The sequence below is a fragment of the Bos javanicus genome, chromosome 3 (assembly GCF_032452875.1).
Source record: "Bos javanicus breed banteng chromosome 3, ARS-OSU_banteng_1.0, whole genome shotgun sequence".
NCBI lineage: Eukaryota > Metazoa > Chordata > Mammalia > Artiodactyla > Bovidae > Bos > Bos javanicus.
Window position 1 is genome coordinate 100,580,405 of NC_083870.1, and position 18,453 is coordinate 100,598,857.

At 39.3% G+C, this 18,453-nt stretch overlaps 1 protein-coding gene across 5 annotated transcripts in view; it reads left to right on the forward strand.

Moving 5' to 3' along the window:
- The first annotated feature begins 5,639 nt into the window (after window positions 1-5,639).
- IPP (intracisternal A particle-promoted polypeptide) overlaps window positions 5,640-18,453 on the forward strand; it is a 37,234-nt gene continuing 24,420 nt past the window's right edge. Inside the window, exons 1-4 of one of the 5 annotated variants that reach the window (XM_061413103.1) lie at window positions 5,640-5,812; window positions 9,036-9,377; window positions 11,434-11,865; window positions 17,862-18,017. In XM_061413103.1, the coding sequence (XP_061269087.1) occupies window positions 9,086-9,377; window positions 11,434-11,865; window positions 17,862-18,017 (880 nt within the window). In that variant the 5' untranslated portion in view covers window positions 5,640-5,812; window positions 9,036-9,085. Of the gene's footprint in view, window positions 6,795-9,035; window positions 9,378-11,433; window positions 11,866-17,861; window positions 18,018-18,453 lie in introns of all 5 variants that reach the window. The other 4 variants (XM_061413106.1, XM_061413108.1, XM_061413104.1 and 1 more) reach the window with 4 other exon arrangements.

The following is an 18,453-nucleotide window of genomic DNA, read 5'->3' on the forward strand; positions in this document are numbered from 1 at the left end:
AATTACAAAACTATAAATTTTTCTAAAATTTAATTTTATTAATGGATAAAATTATACAATATTATAAAGATGTTAATTCTCTCCAAATTGTCCTATAGGCTTACTGAAATACTGATAGGATCTCTCCTCCCCCCATTGTATGTGTGTGTGGTGAAACTTGACAGGCTGGTTCTAAAATCTATTTGGAAGAACCAGGAATAGCCAAGACACCACTGAAGAAGAACAAGATGGGAAAACTTTTTCTACCAGAAATCAAGACTTACAAACTATAGTAATAAAAGCAGTAGGGCATATATGAATAGACCAATGGAACTGAATAGAGAATTGATTCCAGCCCCACAGGAAATGTAATATGGTAGAGAACTAGCATTTAAGATTAGTGAGGAAATATGAAATATTCAACAAATAATGTGATAATTGGTTATACATATGGGGAAACAATTGGGCCCTTATCCCAATCCATGGGCTTCCCAGGTGGTGCTAGTGATAAAGTATCTGCCTGCCAATGCAGGACATGCATGAGATGCAGGTTCTATCTCTGGTTCTGGAGGTTCCCCCAGAGACTCTTACAACTGTTTCTTTGTGCAAATCAGGGTTAGTTGGCCACCTTCTCACTAAATAGTCACATGGCTTTCTATCATGTGCATGTGTGGGTGGGATGAAGGAGAGCAAGCGCCCTCTGGTATCTCTTCTTATAAAGGCACTAATCCCTTTACCAGGGCCCCATCCTCATGACCTCATCTAATCCAAATTAACACCTAATCTGAGGTGCCTCTCCAAATACCATCACATCGGGAGTTAGGACTTCAACATATGAGTTCTGAGGGGACAAATTCAGTCCATACATGCATGCTAAGTCGCTTCAGTCATGTCTGACTCTTTTTGACCCCATGGACAGTAGCCCACCAGGCTCCTCTGTCCATGATTCTCCAGGCAAGAGGATTACCATGCCCTCCTCCAGGGGAGCTTCCCCACCCAGGGATAGAAACTGTGTCTATTATGTCTCCTGCATTGAGAGGTGGTTCTTTAACCACTAGCGTCCCCTGGCAGCTTATAAACATCTTTTTACTGCCGAATCTCAATAATAAGGTAATGTAAATTATAACAAAAATAATAATTTTGCACTCATCAGGTTATACAAAATTGAAACATCTGATGATATTATGCATTGGCAAGGACGTGGAGCCAGGGAACTCTCATTCACTGCTGGGGGAAATGTAAACTGGAAAAAAGAGTTTGGAAAAGAAATATTTTTTACTGAAATTGAAGATGCACATATCCTATATATCCTATGTTCCAGCGATTCTGTTTCTAGGTATATGCTCTAAAGCACCAGTTTTCAAATTTCTGGGTGCAATACAATAGTTGTTGTTGTTCAGTCTCTAAGTCATATCCAAATCTTCATGACCCCATGGATTGCAGCACACCAGGCTTCCCTGTCCTTCACCATCTCCCTGAGTTTGTTCAAACTCATGTCTATTGAGTTGGTGAGGCCATCTAACCATCTCATCCTCTGTTGCCTCCTTTTTCTCCTGCTTTCAATCTTTCCCAGCATCAGAGTCTTTTCCAGTGAGTTGGCTCTTTGCAGCAGGTAGCTAAAATACTGGAGCTTCAGCTTCAGTATCATTCCTTACAATGAATGTTCAGGATTGATTTCTTTTAAGATTGCCTGGTTTGATCTCCTTGCAGTCTAAGGGACTCTCAACAGTCTTCTCCAGCACCATAGTACAAAAGCATTAATTCTTCAGGGGTCAACCTTCTTTATGGCCCAACTCTCACATCTGTACATGACTATTGGAAAAACTATGGCTTTGACTATACAGACCTTTGTCAGCAAAGTGATGCCTTTGCTTTTTAATGTGCTGTCTAGGTTTGTCATAGCTTTTCTACCAAGGAGTAAGTTTCTTTTAATTTCATGAGTGCAGTCACCATCTGCAGTGATTTTTGAGCCCAAGAAAATAGTGTGTCACTATTTCATTTTTTTCCCATCTGTTTGCCATGAAGTGATGGGAACAGATGCCATGATCTTCATTTTCTGAATGTTGATTTTATTTTATTTTTTTTAAATTTTATTTTATTTTTAAACTTTACAATATTGTATCAGTTTTGCCAAATATCGAAATGAATCCACCACAGGTATACCTGTGTTCCCCATCCTGAACCCTCCTCCCTCCTCCCTCCCCATACCCTCCCTCTGGGTCGTCCCAGTGCACCAGCCCCAAGCATCCAGTATCGTGCATCGAACCTGGTCTGGCAACTCGTTTCATACATGATATTATACATGTTTCAATGCCATTCTCCTAAATCTCCCCACCCTCTCCCTCTCCCACAGAGTCCATAAGATTGATCTATACATCAGTGTCTCTTTTGCTGTCTCGTACACAGGGTTATTGTTACCATCTTTCTAAATTCCATATATATACATTAGTATACTGTATTGGTGTTTTTCTTTCTGGCTTACTTCACTCTGTATAATAGGTTCCAGTTTCATCCATCTCATTAGAACTGATTCAAATGTATTCTTTTTAATGGCTGAGTAATACTCCATTGTGTATATGTAGCACAGCTTTCTTATCCATTCATCTGCTGATGGGCATCTAGGTTGCTTCCATGTCCTGGCTATTATAAACAGTGCTGTGATGAACATTGGGGTACACGTGTCTCTTTCCCTTCTGGTTTCCTCAGTGTGTATGCCCAGCAGTGGGATTGCTGGATCATTAGGCAGTTCTATTTCCAGTTTTTTAAGGAATCTCCACACTGTTCTCCATAGTGGCTGTACTAGTTTGCATTCCCACCAACAGTGTAAGAGAGTTCCCTTTTCTCCACACCCTCTCCAGCATTTATTGCTTGTAGACTTTTGGATCGCAGCCATTCTGACTGGCGTGAAATGGTACCTCATTGTGGTTTTGATTTGCATTTCTCTGATAATGAGTGATGTTGAGCATCTTTTCATGTGTTTGTTAGCCGTCTGTATGTCTTCTTTGGAGAAATGTCTATTTAGTTCTTTGGCCCATTTTTTGATTGGGTCATTTATTTTTCTGGAGTTGAGCTGTAGGAGTTGCTTGTATATTTTTGAGATTAGTTGTTTGTCAGTTGCTTCATTTGCTATTAATTTCTCCCATTCTGAAGGCTGCCTTTTCACCTTGCTAATAGTTTCCTTTGTTGTGCAGAAGCTTTTAAGTTTAATTAGGTCCCATTTGTTTATTTTTGCTTTTATTTCCAATATTCTGGGAGGTGGGTCATAGAGGATCCTGCTGTGATGTATGTCGGAGAGTGTTTTGCCTATGTTCTCCTCTGAATGTTGATTTTAAAGCCAGCTTTTTCACTCTCCTCTTTCACCTTCATCAAGAGGCTCTTTAGTTCCTCTTTGCTTTCTGCCATAAGGGTGGTATCATCTGCATATCTGAAGTTATTGGTATTTCTCCCGAAAATCTTGATTCCATCTTGTGATTCAATACATATTGCAATACTATAGTAAACTGTGGAATTAATTTTAGTGGTGCTGAGGTATAATTTCCTGAAAGGTAAAATGATGATTTTCACAAACATATAAAATAAAAGGAAAAACATGCTATTTACCTCATTAATTAAAGAGGGAGCCAGTAAAATGTTACAGGAATGTTGTATGAATTTGCAAAGAAACAAGAATATTAAAATGAATTCACTAACAGAGGCAAAAGTGGTTTACTATCCTATAGGTCAATAAAATATAATGCTTGGGAGTATCTTTTCTTCAAGGTGGACAAGAATTATTTTAAATACTATAAGTTTTCTTGTAAACTATTTCAGTTGACAGAAAGACATCCCTTTGGATTTGAATCCTTCCTACTTAGAAAATGCTCAATGCCCAGGCTTACATTGGAAAGTATCTTTTGTTCATTTCCATCTTTGACAATTTTTCCCAACAGCAATTCCCTTTCAGCATCTTTTTTTTTTTTTTTTGTAAGAAATAAAAAAGAAGCAATAGAAATTTAGTGCATTGTTGGTAGTAAGTATAATTATGTGTTGGGGTCCTGGGTAGCTGCACACAAATATACCTCAGTGGCATATTGATTATTTTGAATTAAAGTAGCTTAAGAGATGGCCAACACAAGAGGGACACTCTGACCCTTCTTTCTATCTCCCTGAAAGCAGGAAATAAATCTCTCATGTGACAGGTGCACTCCCTGCATATGGAGCTAGAAGGACACTCTTATCTCCAGAGATAGGGAATTCAGACCAGCAAGCCTGTATAAACAAACTATTACTTCCTCTAATTTACTACCCCAAGCCCAAACTCTGTTTAGATTTTTCGCTAATAGAACTCCCAAAACCTAGTTTCTTTGTCCTGTCAATTCCTCATAAATTTTTCTGTCTAAAATTATAAAAGCTATCTGCTTTAGCCACTTCTTAGGCCCCTTTCTATGAGTGGTCCTTGTGAACAATTAAAATTGTTTCTTTTTTTCCTAAGTTTTGTCTTGTGTCATTTTATTACCAGTCCAGCCACAAGAAATCAAGATGCACAGAGGGGGAAATTTCCCCCTCTCCGACACGAGTTTTGTGAAATTTTTGTTGTATTTATCTATGTGGTATGCATGTGGTTATCGGATTTGTTATAGAATATTTTTGTTCACTGTGGGCTGGGGTCAAAAGGTTTGAAAGCCATTTAAAAATGTGCCACATTATGAGGTTCAACAGTTTCAATAACTGGACGTTTAAGTTGTCCCTTCAGTCAAAGTAGACATCCACTCACAGTGCAGAGACTCAGAAGATGATCTGAGTGAATGGCAAGCAATTGAGAAGTGTCGGGTAGTGAGTGAGGAATGCGGGGCATGTGGGGGTGTTGTGTGTGTGTCTGTGTGTGTATCATTTTGAAAAGATTCCACAGTTTTCCTCTTCAGAGACACACATGCAAATGAGAAGTATGCTGCTTTGTAAACCTCCCTGAGGAAAATTATTTGTTGCAAACTTAAATAACAGGGCTACAGAATTTCTAAGAAAGATTCTTACAAATAAATACATAACAAAAAAAGAGGAAAACATTGTACCTAGCAGAAAAGGAAATGATAGATAAACTTGTAATTCCTTTCACTGCAGAAATGACTTTATCCAGGTCTTGGACTGACTTCTACTCCGAATGTTCTCTCTGTGGGGTACTCAACAGTTTTGGAGGGATGGATAGGCCTGGAGGCTAAGTCCTTTATGTGAAGAGAAAGTGTTCGTCGCTCAGTCGTGTCCGTTTCTTTGCAACACCATGGCCTGCACCAGGCCCGTCTGGAGTAGGTAGCCATTCCCTTCTCCAGGGGATCTTCCCAACCCGGGGATAGAACCCAGGTCTCCCTCATTGTGGGCTGGTTCTTTACCGTCTGAGCCACATCTAGACAGTTGTGGACTCTGGGAGCAGCGTCAGAGGCTGCGTGAGGAGACTAGGTCCCGACTCTCAGCACGGATGATCGCTGGCTGTCTGGGACGCCACAAGAATCGAGAAAGGGTAGGCGGCGTGGAAACGGCGAGTCCGCCAGCCTCCACAGGCGGGTTTGGCTGGCCGCTGGACCGTTGCCTGTGAGTAGTCAAGCACCAGCCGAGCGCCGCCGCAAAGTAGCACCAGGAGGCGCCGCTCCCCGGGACCTGAAGAGCAGTGCGCACGCGCAGACAGGCCTGGCCAGCGAAGCGGACAGGCCCACTCCCCAGACCCGCCTCACCTCCAGCACCCGGCCGCGGACCGCACTGCCTAGTCACCCCGCCGGGCTTTCCCCGCCCACTCTGCGCGCTAGCGGATCGCGGCTGCGCGCGCAGAGCCTGAGCGGGCGCCGGCGGGAAGGGGAAGCGGCGGGTAAGAAGGGTCCGCGTCCCGGGGGCATCTGTGACTGGGTTGGGAGTTTCGTCCTCGCCTCTGTCTTTGTGGAGGAGCGTGCGAGGAGCCTCTGGAACTGGCTTCCTCCTGCCGTTCAGGCATGCCTCTAATAATCGAAGTGTTTTCGCCCTCACCGGAGGGTCGTCTAGTCCGGTCTCCACCTGCTTCTCGTCTCCCCGCCCCTACTGGGGAATCCGAGGCCGAGCCCCGGCCGGTCTGATTTCGTCAGACCTCATGCTCTCGCCAGAGCCATCTGAGATGCCTTCCCGGCCGTTTAGGTAGCGCCAGATCGTTTATCTGCCTTTAGTGGCGCAGCATCCCAGGAGTAGCTCTCGGGGTCCAGCCTCCAAATCAAGCACAAAGAGCCTCTTTTTTTTTTTTTTTTGGACGCTCGCTCGTCCTGGGATTCTTTTTGACACCCTTTGCTGAGTGAAGCAGCTTCCAGATGCTCGAGGCAGTGAATTTGAGGCCACTAAACATAGATTCTCTTTGCTTCCTCTGAGCGTCTCCACCATTTCCTTAATAATCCACCTTTCAAATTTGTGTCTGTTGAGGCGCGTCCCTTACACCCCTATGCGATGGCCCTATATTAAGCTCTTTCCTTTTGGAAATGGGGTGACACCACGTACCTTCTTTTGGAATGAATTACTGCACTGGCCGTGGGATAGTATCAGCAGTTACTAAGAAGCGTAGTAGTAGTGAAGGAGGATTTCTGCTGTCTGCTGCCAGAGTGGATGGATATTCAGTCACTTTTTTGTACCAAGAGGCAGCGTTTTATCTCAAGCTATGCTTGATGCCCTGAAGTTGGAGGCAGAGGAGGTACCTTGTAATTAAACAAATCGCTGAGTCCAGAATCTGCTGACAGGAAGAAATCTAAAACAGAAAAAGCCTGACTGCGGTGCCATGTTTAATAATATCTGCAGATCAAATTTCTATCTAGAGAGAAATACACTTTTTCTGTGTAAGTTAAATGTAATATATTGACATTTATGTTGGTGCTGATGTGAAGTTTTAGCAGCTACCTTGGAACTTTTCAGTCAAGTTTCTCAAGAAGTTAATTCCTAAGTAATCATAATAATCAGCTTAGTTATTTTTACTTTGATAAGTTTTACTGAATGCTGAAAACTTAGCTGCTCCCACCATTTCTGTTAGTCGACTAGTTTTCCTTGATACCTAAATGCCTTTGTCATCTTAGATTTCTCTTGTGCTTCATCTCGATATCTCTTATATAACTGGATCTCATGGTTTCTTTTTTCAAAAAGTAACTTGGATTTATCCCTTTGATTCTCATTGTTGAAGCTGGAAGTCTCTTTTCTAAGACTTTCCTACCTCTTAGCATATCCTCCAGAGAGCTCAAAACACAAGTCTGAAACATGACTATTGTCATGTTTATTCTTAATAAACCTATAAAGGTTCATGTTCAAACTTATTTGCCTGGGTTTCAAAGCTCTTTCTGTGCACATGATATGATGGGAAAACCCCAGGATTTAGAGTCAGACCTGGGTTTAAATACTAGGACTGTCATTGTACTAACACTGTGTCCTTGGGAAACTGAGCTTCAGTTTCCTTCTCTTATTTTGAATAACAATATCTTTTCTTCCAGCCTCTTAATTATTGTGAGAATTACAATTGGCATAATGTGTGAAAAAGTTGTCAGAATTAAACAAAAACAACCTAAGCTATTATTATTTCACAGCTATGAAAGATAGTTCCAAAAGAATTGTCTTTCAGGAAACTTTCAGAAAGTAAGGACTTTCTGAAAAGTCAAGCAAGTTTGAACATGAACCTTTATAGGTTTATTAAGAATAAACACGACAATAGTCGTGTTTCAGACTTGTTTTTTGAGCTCTCTGGAGAGCTTTCAGTCCTACTCCCTATGTGTGTGTTCATAGGGAGTAGGGTGACAAGGAAGACTGTGATTGTTGTTGTTTAGTTACTAAGTTGTGTCTAACTCTCTTGCAACCCCATGGCCTGCTAGGCTCTGTTCATGGGATTTTCCGGGCAAACTGGAGTGGGTTGCCATTTCCTTCTCCAGGAGATCTTCCTGACCCAGGGATCAAACCTGCATCTCCTAGAGGTGGATTCTTTACCACTAAGCTACTAGTGAAGCCCCCAGATTGTGATAATGGGCTGTAAATTAGGTATGGTTAGGGTGAGCACCAAACCCAGAGGAGAGAGGAACAGGGAAGATTTCCTGGAGGATATTAAGTTTGAACAGTCTTTAATTATAACAAAGATCCAGACAGAAAAGCTGGGAAAGGGTATCATGAAAGAGATGCCTTTAGAGAACTGCAAACTGTTAGATTTTATTGGAGTATTAAAAGTGTTCAAAGAGGATTATAGGAGGTAGGATTGGATGGGTAGACAGAGATGAAATTTGAAGGTCTTTTTTGTGCTAAAGGAAGTGAACAAATTGAAGGATTTTAAGCAGACAGTTGGCCTGATCACAATTGCTTAAAAAAAAAGAGAGAACACTTAAGTTCCTTTTTTTTTTAAAAAAATTACTCATTTATTTATTTTTGGCTGTGCTGGGTCTTGCTGCACTGGCTTTTCTCTAGTTGTGGTGAGCTGGGGCTACTTTGTAGTTGTGGTCCTTGGGCTTCTCATTGTGGTGGCTTCTGTGTTGCAGAGGATGGGCTCTAGGGCATCTGGGCTCAGTAATTGTGATTCCTGGGCTCTAGAGCACAGGCTCAGTAGTTGTGGTGCATGGGCTTAGTTGCTCCTCTGCATGTAGATCTTCCTGGACTAGGGGTCAAACTCATGTTTCTTGCATTGGCAGGCAGATTCTTTTCTACTGAGCCACCAGGGAAGCCCCACAATTGCTTTTTGAAAGTTCGTTTTGACTGCCGTGTGTGCTTCCTTACCACAGTGTACAAGGCTATCCTTCTACCTTTGTGCCTTTCCTTGTTTTCTTTAGTTCACCGTCTCCTCATACCTTAATACACTGTCACTCAATATCCAGTTGGGGTTCCATTTCTGCTGTGAGGCGTTCTCCAGTTATTTTAGACCGTATTATTCACTCCCTTCTCTGAAACCCTGTTAGGAATAGCACCACACAGTTTAGTCCTTATTAGTTTCATGTGTGTTTTATGTCCCTAAATAGATTTTCATTTCCTTGAGGATAGGGAATGTTTCATATGTATATGAACAGAAGACATGCTAAACACAAAAACTTGTTGCTTGGTCTCTTTCTTTTTTTCAGGGTAGGACCAGATTATGGGCCACAGTCCTTTTAATTGATCTATCATCATCATGGCTAATGAGGGCTGTGCCAAGGCTGGTGATAGTCATTTTTCATTAGATAAACATGCTCAACTCATCTTGGCTCAGATCAATAAAATGAGGAATGGAGAGCATTTCTGTGATGTGGAGCTGCAAGTTGGGAAGGAAACTTTTAAAGTTCATCGGCTGGTTTTGGCTGCCAGTAGTCCTTACTTTGCAGCTTTGTTCACTGGAGGAATGAAGGAGTCCTCGAAAGATGTTGTACAGATTCTAGGAATTGAAGCTGGAATCTTTCAAATACTTTTAGATTTCATTTACACAGGTATGTAAGTATTATATTGTTGTTGTTTAGTTGCTAAGTTGTGTCTGACTTTTGCAACCCTGTGGACTATAGCCTGCCAGGCGCCTCTATCCATGGGATTTCCCAGGCAAGAATACTGGAGTGGGTTGCCATTTCCTTCTCCAGGGGATCTTCCTGACCCAGGGATTGAACCCGTGACTCCTGCATTGGCAGGCAGATTCTTTACCACTGAGCCACCAGGGAAGCCCATGTAAGTATTATATGTAGTGTAAATACATATGGAAAACTAGATTTGAAAGAGATACACTAAAGTGTTAATATAGGGAATTCCCAGGCATCAGGGGTTAGGGCTCCACACTACTGGCAAGTCAGAAAAAAAATAGTGTATGTCTGTGTATGGGAAAACGTTTGATTTTCATTTTTATACTTTTCTGCCTTACATCTTTTCATGTGCCTGTTGGCCATCTGTATGTCTTCTTTGGAGAAATACCTATTTAGGTCTTCTGACCATTTTTTGATTGAGTATTTTGTTTTTTTGTTCTTGTTGCTGTAAAAGGGCTTTTAATAACCTGTAAAGACTTACTAAGTTGTAGGGCATTCTTTTTGTTACTCTTAAGTAATCCTTGGCTTCATCCAATACCATTCCTTCAGTTACCTTCCATCACAACCCATGATGTTATCTTCTCCAAATTTGTAATGAACTCTCATTTCATTCAATTAAGTCTTAGGTTTCTCTGCAGCCACTACTGTTTATTCCCATGGTGAATTCCATTTCTTATACTTTTGGAAAATTCCCTATTTGCATTTAACAAGCCATATTCTCCCTCTCACCGTAGTGTCTTTGGCCATTCATTCATATATAATAAATTTTGGGGGCACGTAGTGTTTAGAAGGGGCTTCCCTGGTGGCTCAGACGGTAAAGCGTCTGCCTGCAATGCAGGAGACCCGGGTTCTATTTCTGGGTCGGGAAGATCCCCTGGAGAAGGAAATGGCAATCCACTCCAGCACTCTTGCCTGGAAAATCCCATGGACAGAGGAGCCTGATAGGCTGTAGTCCATGGGGTCGCAAAGAGTCGGACATGACTCTTAGAAATACAGAAAGGGCAAGCTTTTTCTTGTGTTTAGAAATACAGAAAGGGCAAGCTTTTTCTTAACAGACTTTATAAATCTAATTGAGAATACAAACACACAGTTTAGTTGAATGTTTTAAAAGGGATAAAGGGAAATTATGAGATTGAATGGAGGGACTTCCCTGGTGGTTCATTGGTTAAGAATCCAGTCAACCAATGCAGGGGGCCCAGTTTCAATCCCTGGTCAGGGAACTAGATCCTGCACACAGCAACAAAGATTCCCTATGCTGCAACTAAGACCCAGCTAGGTCAAAAAAAAAAAAAAAAGAAAAAGAGTGAATGGAGAGTTTATCCTTTTCTTTCTAAATATAATTGGGTATTTGATCTCTTTCCAAAGTCATCATATAAGTATATGAAAGTGAAGCCCTCTGGAAGGAGATTGGTATATATAGTTACTTAAATGTTAAATGCTTAAAACTTCTCATATGTTATGGACTCTTGGTTTTACCTCACATTAAAAATTAACATTTATATGGCACTTGATTGTAATGAAGAATATGGCCCATGTCTTACTCACTCCTGTGCCTCAGTCAAATGTTTGTTAGATGCATATAGCCCTATGTTAAAAGCATGGACTTTGATGTCACTCCCTACATTGCATCTCACTTAACCGTGTGACAAAGAGTTGAGTTACTTTAACTTTCCAATTCTGTTTTCTTAATATAAATATAAGGGGGAAATCCTACTGTATGGGGTTATATGGAGGGTTAAGTGAATGTATAGAGCAATTATGCTGTGCCTGGTTCATTGTTAAGTGCTCCATGCATGTGCAGTACTATTATCACTTAGGTTTTGCACCTTTCTACAAGTTCTTTGTTGCCTTTTACTTAGTATTCATCTACCCCCACAAAGCCTGAGCTATCAGTGGAATCAAGTATAATGCTTTTTGAATATAAGTCAAATGTTTGTTTTATGTTATTGGTCATTTTGTCTCCCTACTTCCCTAGGTATAGTGAACATAGGCGTGAATAATGTCCAGGAGTTGATTGTTGCAGCAGACATGCTACAGTTGACTGAAGTCGTTAATCTTTGCTGTGAATTTCTGAAAGGACAAATTGATCCACTGAACTGCATTGGGATCTTTCAGTTCTCTGAGCAGATTGCCTGCCATGATCTTCTGGAATTTACAGAAAACTACATTCATGTCCATTTCTTGGAGGTGCATAGTGGGGAAGAGTTCCTGGCACTTACAAAAGATCAGCTGATCAAAATTTTGCGAAGTGAAGAGCTTAGCATCGAGGATGAATACCAGGTCTTCTTAGCTGCAATGCAATGGATACTGAAAGATCTAGGAAAGAGAAGAAAACATGTGGTGGAAGTGCTGGACCCAATTCGATTCCCTTTATTACCTCCTCAGAGACTTGTAAAGTACATAGAAGGTAATTTTTTTGTTCCATGTTAAATTAGTTTTATCCAGTGACCTTTCCTCTCTTTGAAATGTGATAGTGTTTTCATTTTTCACTTCAATAGCAAACATTTATTGAATGGTTATTATATGTAAGATACAACTTTTGTATTTTGTAGGTACAGTAGCATTTCAGTATTTCTGCATATTTTAATCAGATCTTTATCTTGAGGTTAACTACCAAGGGAGAGGAATTTATTGACAGAGCTAAAATACTGCGGCTATTTTTGGTAGTAGTACTAATTATTTTAGCGTAAGATTTCTTCTTGCCACTTTGAAAAATTCAGCAAAACCTAAACATTTAAGGAAAACTATATATGCTGAACACAAAACCAAAACTCAATACATCCTATAAGTCCTCTCATTATAAAATTAATTGTATATTGATATAATAATACAGCTTCTATGTAGCCTTTGAATATATTTAAGTTCTAAACTTTGAAAACACTTTTCACCATAGTATAAAATAAATTTTATCTTTATATTAGAAAAATAATATTTAAATTTATTTTTAAAAACTACTTTGGACCAGTTTCAAGATTTGAAGCTTTAACTCTTGTCATTTAGGATGTGACTGAATTACAAATATTTTACTATGAATTAATTATAGTATTAGCATTAAAGTTGTAATTATATGATATAATTATATTTAATGTGGATTTTTAGGTTTTTCCACTCTTAACAGTGTCAACAGAAATTTGTAATTTTTTCTCAGTGATATCTTGTATTAATGTATATATCATTAATTCTCATTATTCATATATATAGTCATTACTCACTGACTACTACTACTACTATATAGTTAGTTCTCACTGACTACTACTATTTGTGGTAGTTATCCTCTATAAATTTACCAAGAACAGTGATCAGCAAATACTGAACCATTGTTCCTAAGAAAAGCATGAGGTAAGTTCTTAGAAGCCTCTGGTCACAAAATTTTTGTCACCTGATCAATACATAAACTTGTTTTTTTGTGTGCGTCTGTCAAAACCCCCTCATTTAATATATACTGTTGATTCATTAAACTCATGGCCAACAAAACTACAACTCAAGGCTGAGTGAAGCCTAACACATGTTAGGCTTCTGCAAGACACATCACAGCCTTCTTGCACTTACAAACACTAGACATGGTACTTTCACAGTATGCTTAGGGACTGTTTTAAACAGTGAAAAGGCCAACAGAAAATACAAAGTGCCATGATGCTAAATAGAATGTGAAGAGGACAATTGTTTATAGTGAGAACTGAAATACGATGGCAGAATGTCGCCTCTTTCGGTCTCACCTGGAAGCATGGATGTTAGGTGATTCAAATTTTTTGCCACTGTATGGCATGTCTGTGAACCAGCAAGAAAGCGCTGTGAGTGTTGATTTGGGTTGAAAATTCATGTTAGTGAGTAGATGTATTCATAAGTAAAGAATCTACAAAAAATGAAGACTGACTATATTTAAATGCTAAAGCAAGAGAAGAATTATCCAGACATGTTTTTTGTGTGTATCATGTGAGAAGTTAGGAGTGGGACAAAGGCTTTCATGGTTGAGTTGACTTTTGCAAAGTGCTGCAGATACGAAGTACTGAAGGGAAGTTCCCTGGAATTGGGGCATGTTTTCCTATGGCTTTTTAGTGTCATAATATTCAAGTCTTGTACTGCCCAGTAGTTATCACCTAGGGACATTTCACTGGAATACAACTGCAGGGAAGCAAGGGAGAAATAAATGGAGGATATTTTCCAAAGGCAACCTTACTATTTTTCAGTATTTTTGAAACTTTATCTCTGATCTTTTTAGAGAAAAGATGGACAATTTATACAGAAAACTAATGAGACTCTACCACAAAATTCAATGAGGGAGCAAAAGACTTCATTGAAATGGTTAAATTGTATTATGTGAAATGTGTAGATTTTCCCCTATGGTGTATAATTCAGGTAATTTAATATTATTAGTATATGATAATATATCTTTTTCTTGCATTTTAGAGAATGATTTTACTTTTTAAAAATGGTACATGCTCTTATAAAAACTTTAGGTAATAAATTATTAAAAAAGCAAACAACAGATAACCCAAAGTTCACCATACAGAAAGAGTTATAATTAACATTCATTAAACATCATTCTAGATGTCTCTGTATAGGAGAATGGATGATGGGTGGGGGTATGGTTGCAAGGATGGATAGAAAAAAAATTTACAAGAATAAGAATCATTCTATCATACTATTTATAATACAAAAAATATACCTAAATCTCACTGAAAGTTAACAAAGAAGAAACTAATTAGATAAATGTTTATTTAATCCCAAGAAGTATTCATTCTAAAAAGTTTTTACATAATAAAAACAAAAAGATGAGCTTCATTAAAAGGTGAAACCATAGTTTCATTTTGTGTTTCAATTTTAAAGTGTAGATTCTCTGCTGTGAAATATGAGGTAATTAGTATTGTTATTTTTCTCCTTACCTGCTTCAAGGTCTACATAGCCCTTATATAGAAACTTTTCAAATCCTCCTAGCTCTGTGCTTTTATTGTATATTTAAGTGGATTGAATGCTCTGTACCAGTTTTTTAACAGTAGGCTTTTTGTTCCTGAACTTTCCTTTATTTTGGGGCCCTGCAGCACTGCTTGCAGGATCTTACTTCCTCCACAAGGGATTGAACCCAGGTCATCACAGTGAAAGCACCGAATCCTAACTACTGGACTGCCAGGGAATTCCCTGAGCTTTCTTTTTTGATTCGTCATTTGGTTGGTTAAATTTCATCACCAAGATTTTTTTTTTCTAAGAAAGGTTCATGATTACTGTATTTGCTGATTTTTTCCCTCATATCTGAGAATTTCTGTTACCTTTTAAATTTAACAGATATTTGTGTGGGTACAATATGCTTAATTTTTGAGCATTCCCCCCACCTCTACCTCCACCCTACGTTTGTAAGGAGTGTTTTTTTTTTTTCCCCAATGACTTGCTTTTTCTGCTTGGATGGCTAAAGAATTCTCTTTCATTATTCTTGATTTGTGTTCAAATTTGCCATTTTTCCTTAGACTATATCATATACCCTTTTCCTTTTTTTGGTCATGCCCTGTGGTATGCAGCAATTTTTCCTTCATTTTGGAAAATTTTTCCTTTGTGAAATTCCTGAATATTTCTAACGTTTCCTTTGGTGGTCTTCATCCTTGTATTGGAAACTTTTTTGTCTTTTGTATTTATCATCTTATAATGTAGGAAATCAGTCCTGAATATTCATTGGAAGGACTGATATTGAAGCTGAAACTCCAATACTTTGGACACCAAATGTGAGAAACTGACTCATTGGAAAAGACCCTGATGCTGGGAAAGACTGAAGGCGAGAGGAGAAGGGGACAACAGAGGATGAGATGGCTGGATGGCATCACTGACTCAATGGACATGAGTTGTTGAGTAAACTCCCGGAGTTGGTGATAGATAGGGAGGTCTGGCATGCTGCAGTTCATGGGGTTGCAAAAAGTCGGACATGACTGAGCAACTGAACTGAATGTTAAAATATTTTGTCTTTTGCTCTATGCTCACATTTGTTTTCTTAAGTCTTTACTCCAAATTGCCAATTTGATTTTTGTCTAATTAGTTTCTTGCTTCTAATTTATTATGTCTGCACTACTGTCACTTTATTTCCTTAGCAATGCACCTCATTTTGTCTTTGAGCCTTTTTTTTTTTGCATATAGGATCTTTATTCTTAAAAATAAATCTATCTTGTATATAGAGAATCTGTTTCTGTTATGTGGCTAATGTTTTCTTCCAAACTGAATTCTTCAGTCACTTTCTCTTTTTTTTTTCTGGGGTATATTTAAATAGTTGTATTGCTATTTCTTGATATACTGCTCATGCTTAATTTGGCAACTCTGTTCAAATCTGCTTGCTCTGATAATTCTCCATGACACATTTTCTATCTTGGTATTTGTTGTTGTTGCTCAGTTGTGTTCAACTCTTTGCGGACCCCATGGACTGCAGCACGCCAGGCTTCCCTGTCCTTCACCATCTCCCAGAGCTTACTCAAACTCATGTCCATTGAGTTGGTGATGCCATCCAACCATCTTGTTCCCCTGTTGTCCCCTTCGTCTCCAGCCTTCAATCTTTGCCAGCATCAGGGTCTTTTCCACTGAGTCAGTTCTTCACATCAGGTGGGCAAAGTATTGGAGCTTCAGCCTCAGCATCAGTCCCTCCAATGAATATTTACAATTGATTTCCTTTAGGATTGACTAGTTTAATCTTGCTGTCCAAGGGATTCTCAAGAGCCTTCTCCAACATCACAGTTCAAAAGCATCAATTCTTCAGCACTCAGCCTTCTGTATGGTCCAACTCTCACATCCGTACATGACTACTGGAAAAACCATAGCTTTGACTATACAGACCTTTGTCAGCAAAATAATGTCTCTACTTTTTAATACGCTGTCTAGGTTTATCATAGCTTTTCTTCCAAGGAGCAAGCGTCTTTTAATTTCATGGCTGCAGTCACCATCTGTAGCGATTTTGGAGCCCAAGAAAATAAAGTCTGTCACTGTTTCCACTGTTTCCCCATCTATTTGCCATGAAGTGATAGAACCAGATGCCATGATCTTAGTTTTCTGAATGTTGAGTTTTAAGCCAGCTTTTTCACTCTCCTCTTTCACCTCATCAAGAGGCCCTTTAGTTCCTCTTTGCTTTCTGCCTTAAGGGTAGTGTTATCGGCATATCTGGGGGCTTCCCACCTAGTGGTAAAGAATCCACCTGCTAATTACAAAGGAGATGGTCCTGGTTCGATCCCTGGGTTGGGAAGATCCCCTGGAGGAGGGTATGGCAAGCCACTCCAGTATTCTTGCCTGGAGAATCCCCTGGACAGAGGAGCCTGGTGGGCTACAGTCCATAAGGTCGCACAGAGTTGACATGACTGAAGTGACTTAGCATGCACACATACACATCTACATATCTGAGGTTATTGATATTTCTCCTGGCAATCTTGATATTACTACTCTCTTTATCCCACCTAAAATTTAATTGCTATGTATTGTGTTCTCACCACTTCTTTCTAGCTTGAGGCAAGAGGGTGGTGAAAGAATAGATATCTGCTCAGGCTAAGGTCCTTGCCTATGGGCCTGGACTCTGACCTCTCTCTTGGTGAGATGCAATTATTGATCTGATATCAAGACCTACTTACCCAACCAAGGATATATCTCACTACTGCGGATTTTGGCTACCACTGAGAAACGCTGGGCTGGAAGAAGCACAAGCTGGAATCAAGATTGCCAGGAGAAATACTAGTAACCTCAGATATGCAGATGACACCACCCTTATGGCAGAAAGTGAAGAACTAAAGAGCCTCTTAATGAAAGTGAAAGAGGAGAGTGAAAAAGTTGGCTTAAAGCTCAACATTCAGAAAACGAAGATCATGGCATCCGATCCCATCACTTCATGGTGAATAGATGGGGAAACAGTGGAAACAGTGTCAGACTTTATTTTTCTGGGCTCCAAAATCACTGCAGATGGTGATTTCAGCCATGAAATTAAAAGACGCTTACTCCTTGGAAGAAAAGTTATGACCAACCTAGATAGCATATTCAAAATCAGAGACGTTATTTTGCCAACAAAGGTCTGTCTAGTCAAGGCAATGGTTTTTCCAGTCGTCATGTATGGATGTCAGAATTGGACTGTGAAGAAAGCTGAGCACCGAAGAGTTGATGCTTTTGAACTGTGGTGTTGGAGAAGACTCTTGAGAGTCCCTTGGACTGCAAGGAGATCCAACCAGTCCATCCTAGAGGATATCAGTCCTGGGTGTTCTTTGGAAGGACTGATGCTGAAGCCGAAACTCCAATACCCCGAAGCTGTAAAAAAATATTTGGTATTGTAGGAAACAAACTCCAATATTTGATGATCTTTCATTTTTTTATTGTTAAATGTATTTCATTTTCATGGAAATAAGTCTTTTCGATATTGTTTAAAAGTTGATTAAAACATCTTTTTCAACATTACTTTAGGAATATCTGATTTTAATCTTCGTGTTGCATTGCAAACACTTTTGAAAGAGTACTGTGAGGTGTGCAAATCTCCCAAAGAGAACAAATTTTGTAGTTTTCTGCAGACATCTAAGGTTCGACCTCGGAAGAAAGCAAGAAAGTACCTGTATGCAGTAGGTGAGAACCTTTTAAAAAGTAATATAAATTATCTTTATTTTCAGGATCAAAACCTTTAAAAGTTTTGTTATTATTAAACATGTGAGAATATGCATGTATGTCAAATAGGCATATTTAATTTCACATACAGGCTGCAGATTTAGAAATTGCATTTATATAGTATAGTGGACACATCTAAGAATAAAGATATTTATTTGATGTCTATTATTTGGTGATTTAAATCTTTGTGTTCTTAGATACCCAATTATTATCAAATAATTGCCTAAGATATGTGGCTTTAAAAAGTAATATTTGAATTCTAGTGAGAAATAGGAAAATAAATCTCAAACATATTAACTATTCACAGCGTCTGAGATGGTCTTTAGGGATAACAGGAACTAGTGGTCTCCAAAGTGTGGAGATGCAGGACAATCCAAAGGAATATTGTATGGACATT